This window comes from Tribolium castaneum, chromosome 5 (genome assembly GCF_031307605.1).
Source record: "Tribolium castaneum strain GA2 chromosome 5, icTriCast1.1, whole genome shotgun sequence".
NCBI lineage: Eukaryota > Metazoa > Arthropoda > Insecta > Coleoptera > Tenebrionidae > Tribolium > Tribolium castaneum.
Window position 1 is genome coordinate 11,364,894 of NC_087398.1, and position 13,096 is coordinate 11,377,989.

At 35.4% G+C, this 13,096-nt stretch overlaps 6 protein-coding genes across 9 annotated transcripts; 3 read left to right on the forward strand and 3 right to left on the reverse strand.

The window, feature by feature from the left end:
• The first annotated feature begins 21 nt into the window (after positions 1-21).
• On the forward strand, positions 22-1,042 carry Ntmt (N-terminal methyltransferase). Of its 2 annotated transcripts, none has more exons than XM_064357048.1 (3): positions 22-197; positions 258-722; positions 779-1,042. In XM_064357048.1, exons 1-3 carry the CDS (start codon positions 181-183, stop codon positions 1,017-1,019), a joined length of 723 nt encoding a protein of 240 aa, XP_064213118.1. In that variant the 5' UTR covers positions 22-180; the 3' UTR covers positions 1,020-1,042. The 2 variants fall into 2 exon arrangements, with proteins under 2 accessions (XP_064213118.1, XP_064213119.1); XM_064357049.1 differs by having other exon boundaries at positions 51-205.
• Positions 1,031-1,787, reverse strand: RpL35 (Ribosomal protein L35). The gene is made up of 3 exons (XM_965762.4): positions 1,650-1,787; positions 1,342-1,478; positions 1,031-1,295 (listed from the first exon to the last, which is right to left on the reverse strand). Exons 1-3 carry the CDS (start codon positions 1,650-1,652, stop codon positions 1,064-1,066), a joined length of 372 nt encoding a protein of 123 aa, XP_970855.1. The 5' UTR covers positions 1,653-1,787; the 3' UTR covers positions 1,031-1,063.
• An 81-nt stretch (positions 1,788-1,868) lies between these two features.
• On the forward strand, positions 1,869-2,630 carry Arpc5 (Actin-related protein 2/3 complex, subunit 5). The gene is made up of 3 exons (XM_008194808.3): positions 1,869-2,123; positions 2,192-2,264; positions 2,311-2,630. The coding sequence occupies exons 1-3, from the start codon at positions 1,984-1,986 to the stop codon at positions 2,548-2,550; spliced, it is 453 nt and encodes a 150-aa protein (XP_008193030.2). The 5' UTR covers positions 1,869-1,983; the 3' UTR covers positions 2,551-2,630.
• Positions 2,601-6,910, reverse strand: LOC659316 (carnitine O-acetyltransferase). Of its 3 annotated transcripts, XM_008194809.3 has the most exons (11): positions 6,758-6,910; positions 6,547-6,595; positions 6,448-6,493; positions 5,943-6,394; positions 4,436-4,589; positions 4,220-4,391; positions 3,943-4,118; positions 3,791-3,891; positions 3,619-3,741; positions 3,445-3,567; positions 2,601-3,173 (listed from the first exon to the last, which is right to left on the reverse strand). In XM_008194809.3, the coding sequence occupies exons 2-11, from the start codon at positions 6,564-6,566 to the stop codon at positions 2,621-2,623; spliced, it is 1,920 nt and encodes a 639-aa protein (XP_008193031.2). In that variant the 5' UTR covers positions 6,567-6,595; positions 6,758-6,910; the 3' UTR covers positions 2,601-2,620. The 3 variants fall into 3 exon arrangements, with proteins under 3 accessions (XP_008193031.2, XP_970726.2, XP_008193032.2); XM_965633.5 differs by lacking the exon at positions 6,547-6,595 and having other exon boundaries at positions 6,621-6,908; XM_008194810.3 differs by lacking the exon at positions 6,547-6,595 and having other exon boundaries at positions 6,758-6,907.
• A 371-nt stretch (positions 6,911-7,281) lies between these two features.
• Positions 7,282-9,699, forward strand: Prx6a (Peroxiredoxin 6a). The gene is made up of 4 exons (XM_965567.5): positions 7,282-7,480; positions 7,527-7,901; positions 7,951-8,023; positions 9,507-9,699. Exons 1-4 carry the CDS (start codon positions 7,395-7,397, stop codon positions 9,630-9,632), a joined length of 660 nt encoding a protein of 219 aa, XP_970660.3. The 5' UTR covers positions 7,282-7,394; the 3' UTR covers positions 9,633-9,699.
• LOC659171 (uncharacterized protein) lies at positions 9,680-11,129 on the reverse strand. The gene is made up of 3 exons (XM_965498.5): positions 10,669-11,129; positions 10,144-10,611; positions 9,680-10,007 (listed from the first exon to the last, which is right to left on the reverse strand). Exons 1-3 carry the CDS (start codon positions 11,013-11,015, stop codon positions 9,836-9,838), a joined length of 987 nt encoding a protein of 328 aa, XP_970591.2. The 5' UTR covers positions 11,016-11,129; the 3' UTR covers positions 9,680-9,835.
• Between the last annotated feature and the right edge of the window lie 1,967 nt (positions 11,130-13,096).

The window sequence follows — 13,096 nt, forward strand, 5'->3', positions numbered from 1 at the left end:
GGGTGCTTTCCGAAACGTCACCCTGACAAAAATCAAAAAGTTTGGACAAACTCACCGACTTATTTGTACACAATTAGTGATTCGCCCCCACGACTGCCTGCCATTTTGAGTGATATTTAATTATAATTTAATAAGCTGTATTAATTTATTGCGATTTATGGAACGTGCCAGTTTTACCAAATGTCAAAAAATGATAGGTTATGTCGTAAAGTGCCCGCCTTTTTCGTTTCATTTTCATTTTGTTAATAATTTTTAAGTGTGAAAATGGAAGTGAGTAGTGCGTCGACAACCGATGATTCATTTTACTCAAACGCCGTTCAGTATTGGTCCGAGATCCCCCCAACCATCGACGGTATGCTCGGCGGTTTCGGGCACATCTCTCAGACCGATATTAGGGACTCCAAATTGCTGCTCAAGCAGCTGTTTAACTCGAAGGAGCCCCCAGGCCGGGGGCACGCCCTTGACTGTGGTGCCGGCATTGGGCGCATAACCAAGCACCTCCTTAGCGATTTTTTCGATCAAATTGATCTAGTCGAGCAAAATCCAAAGTTTCTAAGTCAAGCCGAACAGTATTTAGGGCCCAAGTTGCAGGAGAAGGTTAATTATTATTCTGTGGGGCTCCAGAGTTTCAAGCCCGAGAAACAGTACGATGTTATCTGGTGCCAGTGGGTTTTGGGGCACTTGACAGATCTGGATTTAGTTACGTTTTTAAAGTCGTGCCAGTAAGTGTTTGCCACTTTTGGTTACAGTTTTTATTTGAAATTAATTATTCTTCCAGAAGTGGACTTAAACCAAATGGTGTCATAATAATCAAAGAAAACATTTCGTCAAGTGAGGAAATTGACAAAGACGAGCGAGACTCTTCAGTCACACGCCCCTTGTCTTTATTCCGCCAAATATTCGCAAAAGCTGACTTGGACTGTTACCGACAAGTGAAGCAACGAAACTTCCCCAAGGGCTTGTACACGGTCTACATGTTTATCCTACGACCCCAAAAACAACACGTACCTGATGAATAAAATGAAATAACTATTTTACGAAACGTTTTATTTAATTGTACAAATTAAGCTTTCAACGCGAACTTCCTCTGGGGGTAGATCGACCTCTTGTGGAGCTCCTTGGGCGTCTTGATGCGTCTCTCGTGTTTGGTGAGCGCACGGCGCAAAGCCCTGGTCTTCTTAGGTCTCAAATCCAGAGGCTTGTATTTCTTGTTCTTGTACAACTTCCGCAAATTCTCTTTTTGCTTCTGGTGCATCACAATGTACACGCGAGCGATGGCTTTGCGTACAACGCGACTGTAATTCGAGCATTACTTGGTGGCTGAAGCAAAACAACACTTACATCTTGGACAGTTTCGAGGGGGCGCCGCCCGTCACTTTGGCCACCCTGAGACTTGTGAGCTCGGTTTTGAGCTCATCGAGCTGCTTGGTGAGCTCCTTCTTGTCGCGAGTTCGCAGTTCGGAGCACTTTACCTTACCCTGAAAAAATTGTAGGTTAGTTAACCTAACGGACACAAACACGAAATTTGCGAGGAAAGAGGGAAATAACGCAATGCAAGAGTCGGGGGACGGTAATGGGGGCGAAACTTGGTCGTTTGGTTACCAGATGATCCGTAAATTATAAAATAAACTCAGATTTATTTAACTTACCATTCTGCCTTCCGCAACAACAATCTGAAAGAATTTACGTCGGTTAAGTTGGCACTACGACACCAGTTTAAATTTCTTAAATTATAAAAATAATAGTAATAGTACAAGGACCGAAACTTATGCTTCCGAAATAACAGTCTAATTATAAATACTTTGCTCAGCTGTTGCCTTTTGTATCAATTAATTAACACACTCTAAATTCAACAAAATTTACATTTGATTTTTTTCTGGTTGGTACCCGTGACACTGTCAAAGTGGGTGGTGTTTTGCACAAACAAATTTTATTAAATATTGAATTAACAGAGTATTTTCAACAATACTTTACGTAATAATAATGGCAAAGAACACGTCGAGTTCAGCTTTCAGAAAAATTGATGTTGATCAATACTGTGAAGACAATTTCAAAGAAGACGATGGTGATCAAGGGGGTCCCACTGGGCCGGATGAGTCAGAAGTCAACGGTTTACTGCAAAAATATCCTTTTCCTTGTTAGTTGTTATTGCCAGTCAAAAAAATTTGCAAATTTCCTTAATTAGAGACACAGGTAAACATTTAGAGGCACTCAAAGCCGTGCTTGTGAACGCCCCGCTTGGAAGCAAAAACCAACAAATCAAAGTAATTGCTTAGCTACATTTAGTGTGTTTTTAACTGTTTATTCAAGGAAAACGCCGTTAATTTAACGCTGAGGGTCTTATTGGCTATCAAGCCTTCTCAGATTGAGGAGGCTGTTAATTCGTTAAACCCTGACTTGGTCGACGTGTTGATGAAATACATCTACCGCGGGTTCGAATATCCTTCGGAAGGAAGCAGTGGCCACTTACTGGTATGGCATGAGAAAGTATTCAACGTAGGGGGAGTTGGCTGTATTGTAAGAGTGCTGTCTGACACCAGACGAGCTTAATCAAGTAATCTACTATGTAAGTTTGTTTTTTTTATCAAAATAAAAAAGAATTTATCAAAATACAAATTTATTAAAGTTTCGATTTTTGCGTTTTTGCCAACACGTCGTGCATATCTTGCAAGCTCTCTTCCAACGCTTTACGAAATTGTGTAGCTGTGGTATCTGGGTGTTCCACAAAGGCCGAAACGGCAAAATTCATGTCATTGGCTCTAGGGTTGTAACAGCAACCATAACCGTCGGGCACTAGTGGTGCATAACACATGAAACCATCGCATTTTGTGGCCACTTGACTCGTCGATATTCTCATATGCGTGCTTCTGGTGTATGAAGGGTCACTAAACAGTTGCGGGATTGGTAGATTATTTTCAAGCGCTGTTAGTTTTAAGCCAAGGAGGTGTCTGTCAACTCCAAAACCATTCACAGCCTCGATTGAATATTTTTTGTGGGCGTTGACGGCTTCTTTCAAAGCTGACACTTTTTCGCTGTCGGATTTGCAATCGCTTAACATGGCCTTAGCGAAGGCGATTGATTCGTTTGAACACGAGCGGATTGTTTCAGTGCGGCCGTGGATGTATTTTCGGGTGGCTGCGGACTCGTAGTGAGCGCCTGGCACCTTGTGAATCCTGAAATTAATTATTTATTTGTGTATAAACAACTCGGTTTTATTAGGCGACAGGTGGCGTCACTTAACAGGGCGACATCTTGCGGTTTTTTGCTTTTTTGCTTAAAAAAACTTTTAAGAAGGCTGTTTTTTTGACCAAATGATTTATGGTTTTGCAATTAAGTTGGCAACATTAACTATCACATTTTTATTTATTGTGCACTGAGTGTTGCCAACTTAATTTCAGCGACCAAAATTTTAATTGAAGGCATAGCACAAACAAATAAAATTACCTGTAGAAGGCATATTGAATCGCAATTTGGATAAAACTATCGGGGCTCATTTTTTGCGACTTGACAAACTCTTTCCCATAACAACCAAACTGAAACGAATCCAAATCCAAATTTGCGGCAAGTCTGCAATAAAATTATTTTAAAAAATTAGCAACAATTCGCAAGTTTTATTACTTATCAACATTGGCGCTGGCAACACTGATGGCCTTTTGTACGCTTTCATCAATATTAAATTGTAACTTTTCTGGTTCTCCATTAAACCTTACATCAGGATGTTGGATTGACGTGTCATTTTTACTGCAAAGTTATGTTTTGGTGAGAGAAAAAATACATTTTTGTTAATTACATGTAATCAACAATGTAATCAGTCATGACAGCAATTGGCTGTCCTTCGCTTGGCGAATGCTCGTAAGTCAAACCGACACAGCCATCTTCACTGACGATAAACTATAATAATTTTGAATAAAAGACAATAAAATAGGAAAAAAATATTCTCACCTGAACCGTTTTGTCATACCATCTGTTAGCAGCATTGGCACCACTACCTCCCCCATGAATAAATTGTTTACTCGCTATCACTCTCTCACTCTCGCCACAATTTGGCAACGCTTTATCCAAGCAAACCAAAAATAACGAGGTTTGAATCTCACGAACTGACTTTAAACTCGTCATATCTAAAATCACAGTTATTTGTTCCAGTTGGCAGGGAAATTAAGTTGGCAACTCAATTGTTGCCAACTTAAATTCAGTCACGGGCCACTTTGACTGAACGAACCTAGCGTGAGGTCTTGGTAGGCCCTCCCCCAATTGTTTCGATTCTCACTAGTTAGGATTCCAACAGGGGGCCCCATCTGTTGTGATTCTTGCACAATTTCACTCAGACAACTAATTAATTCGCCAGTGTTGAGCATCTTCCCACATTCATTTATGACTTGAAGTTTGAAAAACTATAAAAGCGTAAAAGCCCTAGTTTCATTAAAGCAAAACTCACGTTATTATTTCGGACAATTACGATGTGTCTCGATTGCGGATTGTACTCTAAATGGTCAACTTTAACACCTGGAATCCTACAAGTGCCAAAAATTTTCTTATATTGATTCATGTCGAGTGGATCCTTTCCCATCTTCTCAACCGGCATTTTGCCACTGAAAAACATTCAAATGAAAATTTTAATGAGCAATGTTGTGCACAATGTAATCTAATAGACCAATCAAAATGCTTCAATTTGGTCACCTGATCATTTAATCGCGGATTAACTTAATGACGCTTTTATAAACCGGTTCTTAAAGGTTTTTTTAACTCAGTGATTAGCCATGGTAAAAAATTCAAAGTTATTGCGATAATTTAGTGCGTAACACTCATCGAAAATAACGTAGGAAAATTCTAGCTTAATTCATCGAAATTCTCTAAAAAACAAAAAAAAACGACTTAACGACGAATCAATCAATTTTTTATTAAGGGCAGTAGTCCTTATTAATAAATAAGATAAGTCGAAGAAACTAAATATTTTAATTACAGAAAAATACAAATTTAGAATTTGTTTTGTGATTTTGTGAATCGACAAGGAATCTTTGAAATAAGAGGATTTCTTTAACAATTTTATTTAACTTACCTTTCTTTTAATATCGTAAAAGCAATTCTCATTGAAAAATGAGTTAGATCGAAGAAAATAAGGATTTTTATTACTGCGATTTCTGCTACAATTCAACAGAATACAAACAATTCTTTAAAAAACTAGATTGCACGAAACAAACTAAAACTTATTTCTGTATAAATTGAGCATTTCTTTAATTAAGGGCAATCTTCCTGAAAGAATAAGTTTAGTCAAATGTATGAAACATGCAGAGAAATACGAACTTTAGAACTATATAAAAAAGAAAATAGAAATTTTCTCAAATGAGACATGTTTTCATTTAACAAATCGGCCGATATGTGAATGTAAAATCAACAGATACAAGTCACTAGAATTAAAAAATTAACCAACTCTATTAGGAATCTGCAAGATTTTGCATAAACATTTTTTATGAAACGATTTTTGTTGAATAGTAAGCTAAATTAAAAAAATGCAAATGTTAAAATCTACTTTTCTGATGTTCTTCAACAATTTCATAAAGTTCTCTTAAAATAAACGACTTTTTCTTTACAAAGATCTATGTGTATGTAATTCCTGTCTTTAAATCATCAAAATAAAGCCTTATTTTTAAATCTCAAGTTTATTCCATAAACTCAAAAATAATAAAACTTGCAAGAATAAAGAGAAGACATAGTTTTTTGGCCTCATTTTATGTTTGATTCAAACAACAGTGATAAATATCGGAAAATAAAGTGATTTGTTAACACCTTGTTGATTTTTCCAAATTGGCAGGTTGTTTGTTCCCATTGAAAATTAAAAAAATAATCGATTACTTTTCAGTTTAAATAATACATAACATTTTACAGCCAATTGAAAAGTAATTTTTAATTTAATTGCAATGCAATATAATCTGACAGAGACGCACCTATCAATTAGTTCCTTGTAGCTGAGGGCCCCTGCAATCAACTTGGCCGCATATTCAAGCCGTTGTTCCTCACAACCAAATTTTTGGAAGGGAAAAACCAGTCCAGGACTGGAGTAAACCACGACAGGGTCCCTGTACCCCAAATAGGCCGTTGTAAGCCACCAATCAGCCAACCAATTATCCGTTTCTTGCGCTTTTTCGACCAATAGTTTTTGCAATTTGGGGCCAAGACCATCCTCAGATTGAAACTGAGTGACCACTTTTCTGGTATTGCTCAGTTCCGACTCATTTAGAAAGGGTTCAACTGATTTTAAATACTTTTCCAAAGTTTGACTCAATTTGGGGACCGGTAAATGGGGCAATTTCTGGGGCTGCGGGGCCGCGACGTGTGACATGGTGAGAGCCTGGTTTTGGAGGCGGTTATACAGCCCCTTGAAAGTCCTTGGAGTTAACTGTAACATATGGACACAGTATTGGCCACAATTTTGGATTCTTGTGTACTTACGAGTCTAGTCCTTGATAACATCATCTTATCGGTTGATAATCGGGTTCTATAACAAAAAATTATTTACTGTTATGAAAGAACGCTGATAACGTTAAATACCTTTCATAATTTGTCAACATGTCAATTGTTAAGGTTAATTGAAAAGCAACTACAAGTGAAAGTAATAATATTACCTGGTGACACTGCAGTAAAATGGTGGAAAATTAATGAATAATGCTAATTGCGATGAAGGGAATACACAACAAGTAATTAATACAACTTTCTTTGTAAATAATGATTAAAAATGATAGTGACAATTGACAACACCCACTTGTTAACTCAAGTTGTCCATTCGCGTCCAAAGGTTATAAAAAAGTTAAAACCAATTTAATTGTGTTGTAATTAAATGGAAAAATGCATTTTTATTTAGCTGTACTTGTATTACAAGAAAAAAACTAGCCTGAAAAAATTAGTAGACGTAACGTAAACGTAACATAAAAAAATTAAAAACAAAAACACGTGGTTGCTACGTTGCCAAGCTGGGCAGAATTTTGAGATTTTTAAAAAATGATTTTAACCAATAAACTTTCGGGAAATGTAACACCAAAATGTGTAATTACAAATAATTTAAAGTTTTAGTTGGAAAACAAAGAAAAAAATAAATATTTCGCTCAAGTCGGTACCTGCGGAATAACGGAATAACGTTCGTGAGGATTTTTATTCTTTTAAATTTATTTATTTTTATTTATTGACGATAAAAAGTGACCGATCTTAATGCCAAAATAATCAACAAACAACTTAAAAATAGTCAACAATTTTTTATTTTTAAACAAAAACGATCGTTTTGGTTGACAGCGCTGCGTTGCGTTACGCATACGTTACGTAGCCGGTGTTTTAACTTAACCTCACATTCCAACTTGAGTTGAATCAAGTCATAACGTTTATTAAAAAAACGTTATAAACTAGCAATGGTTAATCTGGGCGACATTTTCCCGAATTTCTCGGCCGACACAACCGTCGGTCCGATCAAATTCCACGACTGGCTTGGCGACTCGTAAGTGACCCCCCTTTGTCTCAAAAAAAATCAACTTTACTTCCAGTTGGGGCATTTTATTTTCGCACCCCGCCGACTTTACGCCAGTTTGCACAACCGAATTGGCGCGAGTCGTGCAATTACACTCTGAGTTTGCAAAACGTGGGGTTAAAGTGATTGCGCTCTCTTGTGATTCAGTTGAAACGCATAAGAAGTGGTTGAATGATATAAAAATGTACGCTGGGTATTCCATGGAGGGGTTTCCGTACCCCTTGATAGCCGATGAAGATCGTAAGTTGGCCACAACGCTACAAATGATCGATCAAGATGAGAAAGATTCGCAGGGGATTCCCCTAACAGCGCGGGCGGTTTTCATAATTGATGCGAAGAAGAGGATGAGACTGTCGATTTTGTACCCAGCGACGACTGGGAGGAATTTTGAGTTGGGTTAATTTGGCGAAAATTTTGTAAAACTGATTAATTTTTTTCAGTGAAATTTTGCGAGTTATTGATTCGCTTCAGTTGACTGATAAACACAGAGTTGCGACGCCAGTTGATTGGAAGGTAAGTTAAATTATGATCGACTTATATCAAATCTCGCGTCGCTTCACTATGGCCGTAATAAAACTTTCTTTTCCATAGTTAAATTCGATTCTAGTAATCTAAAAGATCTCGTTACGTAGCGCCATCTCTTTATTACCAAACCAAATCATATAATATCATTTCATGGCCTTCTTCATGTATTTAGACAACTTGGCCATGTATCATTTTATAATTGTTTTGCTATTTCCTCAAAAACAAGCCGTTTATTGAATGAAATTAAACAATAATGAACACATGGAGAGGTGAAGTCTAGCTTAAAGCTATTCAACTTAACCTCAAAGAAAAATTGATGGAAAGTAAAAAAATAAAAAAAATAAAAATAAAATGATAAACAACATAGAAAATAAAAGAAAATAATTTAGAAATGACTTAAGAGCTAAGAGCTAAAAAGAAATATCATTGCTGGTTTCTCAAGAAACAAGAAATAAGAAAGAATTTTTTATAGAAAGGTAAACCAAAAAAGAAATTTAACAGAAAAAAATTATTTACCACTTATTATCAACAACAGACAGTCAATTCAGTTGAGCAAAGTTAATTATTAAAAAGCAAATTTTTAATTTTACTCTTGAATGTGAACACTGAATTTCCAGAATTAAAAATTTCATTATATTTGTTCTAATTACGTTATATGTGAATGATTTTTTAATAAAAGTGGTACGAAACTCTCATCGACAACTCATTTAAATTACGAAGGTTGGTTTTGTCAGTGAAAGAATGCTTTTACTAGAAGGATACTTACTCCTTAGGTTATATGGTTTTAAGGTTCTAAACTAATTAAATATCCATCAAAATTTTTGTATTCTTCGAGATATCCTTTGACTTTCACGGACGACGATTAGATCCACAAAGTAACAGATTGTAAGGATTGTAAGAATAATTTGAACATAGGAATAAATCGAATTCGGTATTTTACTAAAGTGAACTGTTTTTTTTGTTGCCGTGGTTTTAATTATGTCCTAATTAAAAATAATAAATAAGAATGAAAAGGACCTTTGCTATTTTATTAAGTAATTTATTAATTTAATAATAATTTATGTAAAATTTAATATAGTAATTATGACATAATTAAAAATAATAAGTAAGAGTTAAAAAGACCTTTGCTATTTTATTAAGTAATTTTCAATTTTTGTTGAATGCTTCTTGCTTTTTACATATAAATTATCGAATAATACCGACTATTTAATTCGGTTTATGACTTTTCTGAAACGATTTATTCGTTTTACTTTAGTTTATATTTTTCCCAGTAGTTGGATCATTGTATGTTAGAGTCCATGCGAAGATTCAAATTATCCTAATCTTAATTTTTCTTAAAAATGATTCTCCCATATGAATAGGTGCAGCCCCAGTTTGAGGTAGCAAAAGGTGCATTTATATTTCTGCTACTTTTCTGATGCACATTAATATGAGAAAGAGTATATGCTAATATTTTTTTGTGTTATTAAAGCCCCAAGAGCACGTTATGGTACAGCCAACTGTATCTGATGAGGAAGTCAAAACTCTATTCCCACAATTAACAATAGTTGCCTTACCATCGGGAAAAAATTACATAAGGAGGACTCCACAGCCTTAAGTTAATGAACCATAGTTTCGTTATTTTTTGTACCAAGATTCTCAAAATAAAAGCTTAAGTTACTTTATTTGGTTTTATGGCACGTACAATAAATATTAAAAACTTCACAAATAAATAAAATTCACTATAAAAACCGATGAGATTCCAAAACAAATACACTCTAAAGCTACCTTCACACACATCACGACGAACTTGATAAGGTATCACAATTCATCTTCAAAATGATGTATGTTGTGCAAATGATCACCATAATCAGTGGCCTCGCTCCCAACGAACGTTTCGTGATGTTCAACAACTTCATCGAAACTCAGCACGTCGTTGTGGTCGTCGTCACTCGACGCGAATAAATGGTCGACTTCTTCCTCGGCTATTTCCCTAAAATGATAGTTCAGGAGTAGTTGGCTAGGGCTAGGGCACAGCTTTCTTGACCAATGACCATGCTAACGAGAGATGGCGCCACAATACGGCCACTCAAATCACTGATCAAGGAAGCTGTGGGTGAAACTCTTACTCATTGCTTGGCACAATCCAGGATAAAATTTCGTTACTGGTGAGTTTCCCATCGCCATCCTTGTCCAAGTCATGGTCGAATTTATCTTTCTCAACTTGGAGCCACTCTTTGTCGTGTTCGTGTGCTCTATCGCCTACAAATTCCTGAAAACTGATTGATTTGTCCCCGTCTTTGTCCTTGTCTCTGAGGGTTTGTTCAAGGATGATTGGTAGCATTGAAGGGTGTTCCTCAGGGTGCGAAAAGGCGATCCATTCTTTTGAATCCAGAACGCCGTCATTATTAGTGTCAGCGGCGGCCCACATTTCTTTATCGTCTTTGATTAATTGCTCATTTTCATCACCAACTGAGAGATTATCTTCATTATCGACCCCGTAAGCGTCTGATAAGTACTCTTGCCACGTCACTATTCCGTTGTTGTCCTCATCGGCGTCCTCCAGACGTTCATTTGCCTCTTCCTCTGATAGCATTCTAGTTAAAAAAATAAAATTTTAACTCAATTTGTGTAAATTAATTAATAAAAAATACTTGAATGAGCGCAAGATCCAGGCCTTGAGTTCCTTTTTGTCAATCTGTTCGTCGCCATTCAAGTCCATCTTCTTCAGTAAAATCCTGAGACGTCTCTTGGCCTCGTCTGGAGGCAAGTGGTCGTACTCTTCTGCTTCCTTATGGCTTCCGATGATTGCCTCGTGGTCAAATTCATTGTGATGCTCGCCACTGTCTGTGAAGTGGGAATGGTCCCTAGGGCTGTACGCCCCGTCCGTTTCACGTTCCTTATGGATATCGTTTGAGTGGCTGTGCATCACCCCAGCATGGCCAGAATTTAGGAAATTAACACAAAATAATAAAATTGTAGCAACGTGCACTAGCATCATTCTTGTTTACACTTGTTTTAATTGATAAAAAGGCGGAAAAACGGTGTCATGAGAAGAACATCGCAATAATAATAAAAACAGCTGATGGGGCAGATCTGGCATTGCCAACATCAAAGCCTAAATTCACCAGGTGGGTGCCAATTGTAGTGAATTTAATTTCAGTGGTTGGTAAACGTTGAATTAATTGTTAAATTTGAATTTGTTGTATTTTGCGTTTAAGTGATCCTAATTGTTCTATTAGTTTTAAATTGTGGTAAAATTTTGCTAATCTTTGTCAGCTAAAAAGTGATTAGCGTATGCAATTCAAAATACTTTTCCGTGTATAGTTGGTTGTATACAAAAAAATTAATAAAACAATTGTTTATTTTTAAAAAATCCATAGAACTAGGGTAGAAACGCAGTTAGGTTTTTAAATTTGGAGATCTCGTTGCGTTTATGTGATGTTAATATTTCTTTAAGTTTAAAATTATTGTAAAATGTTATTAACTTTATAGGCTGAAAGTAGTAAGTAAAGGCAATCCTGAATACTTTGTGTGAATAACTGGTTGCGTACAAAGAATTTTTCCTGTATTGCAAATTTTTCATGTTTTTAATTCTTGCAACAATATAAAACTAGTATGTGTATTATATTTACAGAAGTGCAAACAGATATCAAAAATTTTAAGGATCCTTTTGATCATGTGTTCCAAACACCTTTTTTAGTATTAAAATGTTACAAAACTTTATGGGCTTAAAATTTGTGAGGGTAGGCAATTGAGAATACTGGTGAATAGCTGGTTGCGTAGGAAAATTGCTAAAAATTAAAAAATGTTAAAGCCATAGATTCTTTATGGTTATATGATTTTTAAGTTATATATTGCGGCATTTTAAAAGTTATTGGAGTATAGAGATCACAGAAACGCAAAACAGTACCGAAAATGTAAAGACCTCTATGTGTTTTTATTTGTAAAAAATGTAAGTAAAGTGATGAAGATACTAGAAACAGCTAAAAATTTAAGAAAATTGGAATCAAGGTGTCAGAAACACAAGGTGGTCTCTATATTTAAAACGTCTTTGCGTTTATGTGATCTCAATATTTCTTTTTAGTTTTAAATTAGAACCTGAATTACAGGAACTCAGAGGTATCGAAGTTAAAACCGATTTTTTTTTTTATTTATATAGTTCTAATATTTTTTGTAGTTATAGATTATTGCTAAATTTAAAAAAACTTTTTGCTGAAAAATGGTAAGGCTAGACAATTTACAATACCTTTGGTTGCGTAGCTGGTTACGTGCAAAATTCCGTAAAAAATTTCAGAAACTTTTTTCTTTTAGTTCACTTTCATAAAAACCATTGTGGCAACTCATATAGAAGTCAATGCTAAGATATGAAAGTGAACCCAATATACAGAGTGTTTTACATAATTTTACGAGATTTGGGCCTGTAAAATGAAACCTGCAATACTAATTCCGATACGAACTTAATTACACATTTGAAAAATTGGATAGAGTTTTGTAGTTTGTTCATCTCTTCAAAAAATTACGACGCTTTTAGTTAGTAATTAAAATGAATAGATTATATCCATATTCATGCCGTCTCTTCGTTGAATACATGATGATTGTTTGTGAAAACAGAAATTTACGACTATTAATTAAACAGTTATTAGTCTGATAATTACTGTCATGGGTTTCTAAAAATTAACTTATTTTTTATCAAATATAATATCTAAATGAATGTGTTGCGAATGCGTTGTTTAGAAAATTTATAATAATGTTCAGGATTGTTATCAAAGGAGCTAAAAGCGTCGATTTTATTTTTAGTTTCCTTAGTGTTTTACAGCCATTTTAGGTAACATTTTTGAAATTGACGTACAGAATACATTCTTCTACCCAGGCAGTAGGGGAGTAAGCCTTTTAAAATGCGGTGATAGTTACATTTAATCCTAAAGAATCTTGGAAACTGAAAAAAATCTAAAAAACTGTTTTTTGAAAATTATTTCTTATTAACAATGTGAAAGAGAAAATAAAATATTTTTGGTCCTGTAGTGAACTCTTCTTAGGAATAAAGAATGGATCCTGTAACTCAGATTCAAAAATGTCAGC

Coding starts and splice junctions, on each gene's coding strand:
- Arpc5 (XM_008194808.3), top strand. CDS start 1,984: ATGGCAAAGAACACGTCGAGTTCAGCTTTCAGAAAAATTGATGTTGAT. Junction 2,124..2,191: donor GTCAACGGTTTACTGCAAAA/ATATCCTTTTCC, acceptor AATTAGAGACAC/AGGTAAACATTTAGAGGCAC. Junction 2,265..2,310: donor GCAAAAACCAACAAATCAAA/GTAATTGCTTAG, acceptor TGTTTATTCAAG/GAAAACGCCGTTAATTTAAC.
- Prx6a (XM_965567.5), top strand. CDS start 7,395: ATGGTTAATCTGGGCGACATTTTCCCGAATTTCTCGGCCGACACAACC. Junction 7,902..7,950: donor ACGACTGGGAGGAATTTTGA/GTTGGGTTAATT, acceptor AATTTTTTTCAG/TGAAATTTTGCGAGTTATTG. Junction 8,024..9,506: donor CGACGCCAGTTGATTGGAAG/GTAAGTTAAATT, acceptor GTGTTATTAAAG/CCCCAAGAGCACGTTATGGT.
- LOC659171 (XM_965498.5), bottom strand. CDS start 11,015: ATGATGCTAGTGCACGTTGCTACAATTTTATTATTTTGTGTTAATTTC. Junction 10,612..10,668: donor TGGATCTTGCGCTCATTCAA/GTATTTTTTATT, acceptor TTTTTTAACTAG/AATGCTATCAGAGGAAGAGG. Junction 10,008..10,143: donor TGGATTGTGCCAAGCAATGA/GTAAGAGTTTCA, acceptor CTATCATTTTAG/GGAAATAGCCGAGGAAGAAG.
- Ntmt (XM_064357048.1), top strand. Junction 723..778: donor ACGTTTTTAAAGTCGTGCCA/GTAAGTGTTTGC, acceptor TTATTCTTCCAG/AAGTGGACTTAAACCAAATG.
- RpL35 (XM_965762.4), bottom strand. Junction 1,296..1,341: donor CCCTCGAAACTGTCCAAGAT/GTAAGTGTTGTT, acceptor CTCGAATTACAG/TCGCGTTGTACGCAAAGCCA.
- LOC659316 (XM_008194809.3), bottom strand. CDS start 6,566: ATGTTGACAAATTATGAAAG. Junction 3,892..3,942: donor GGTATGACAAAACGGTTCAG/GTGAGAATATTT, acceptor AAATTATTATAG/TTTATCGTCAGTGAAGATGG. Junction 3,742..3,790: donor GATTACATTGTTGATTACAT/GTAATTAACAAA, acceptor ATAACTTTGCAG/TAAAAATGACACGTCAATCC.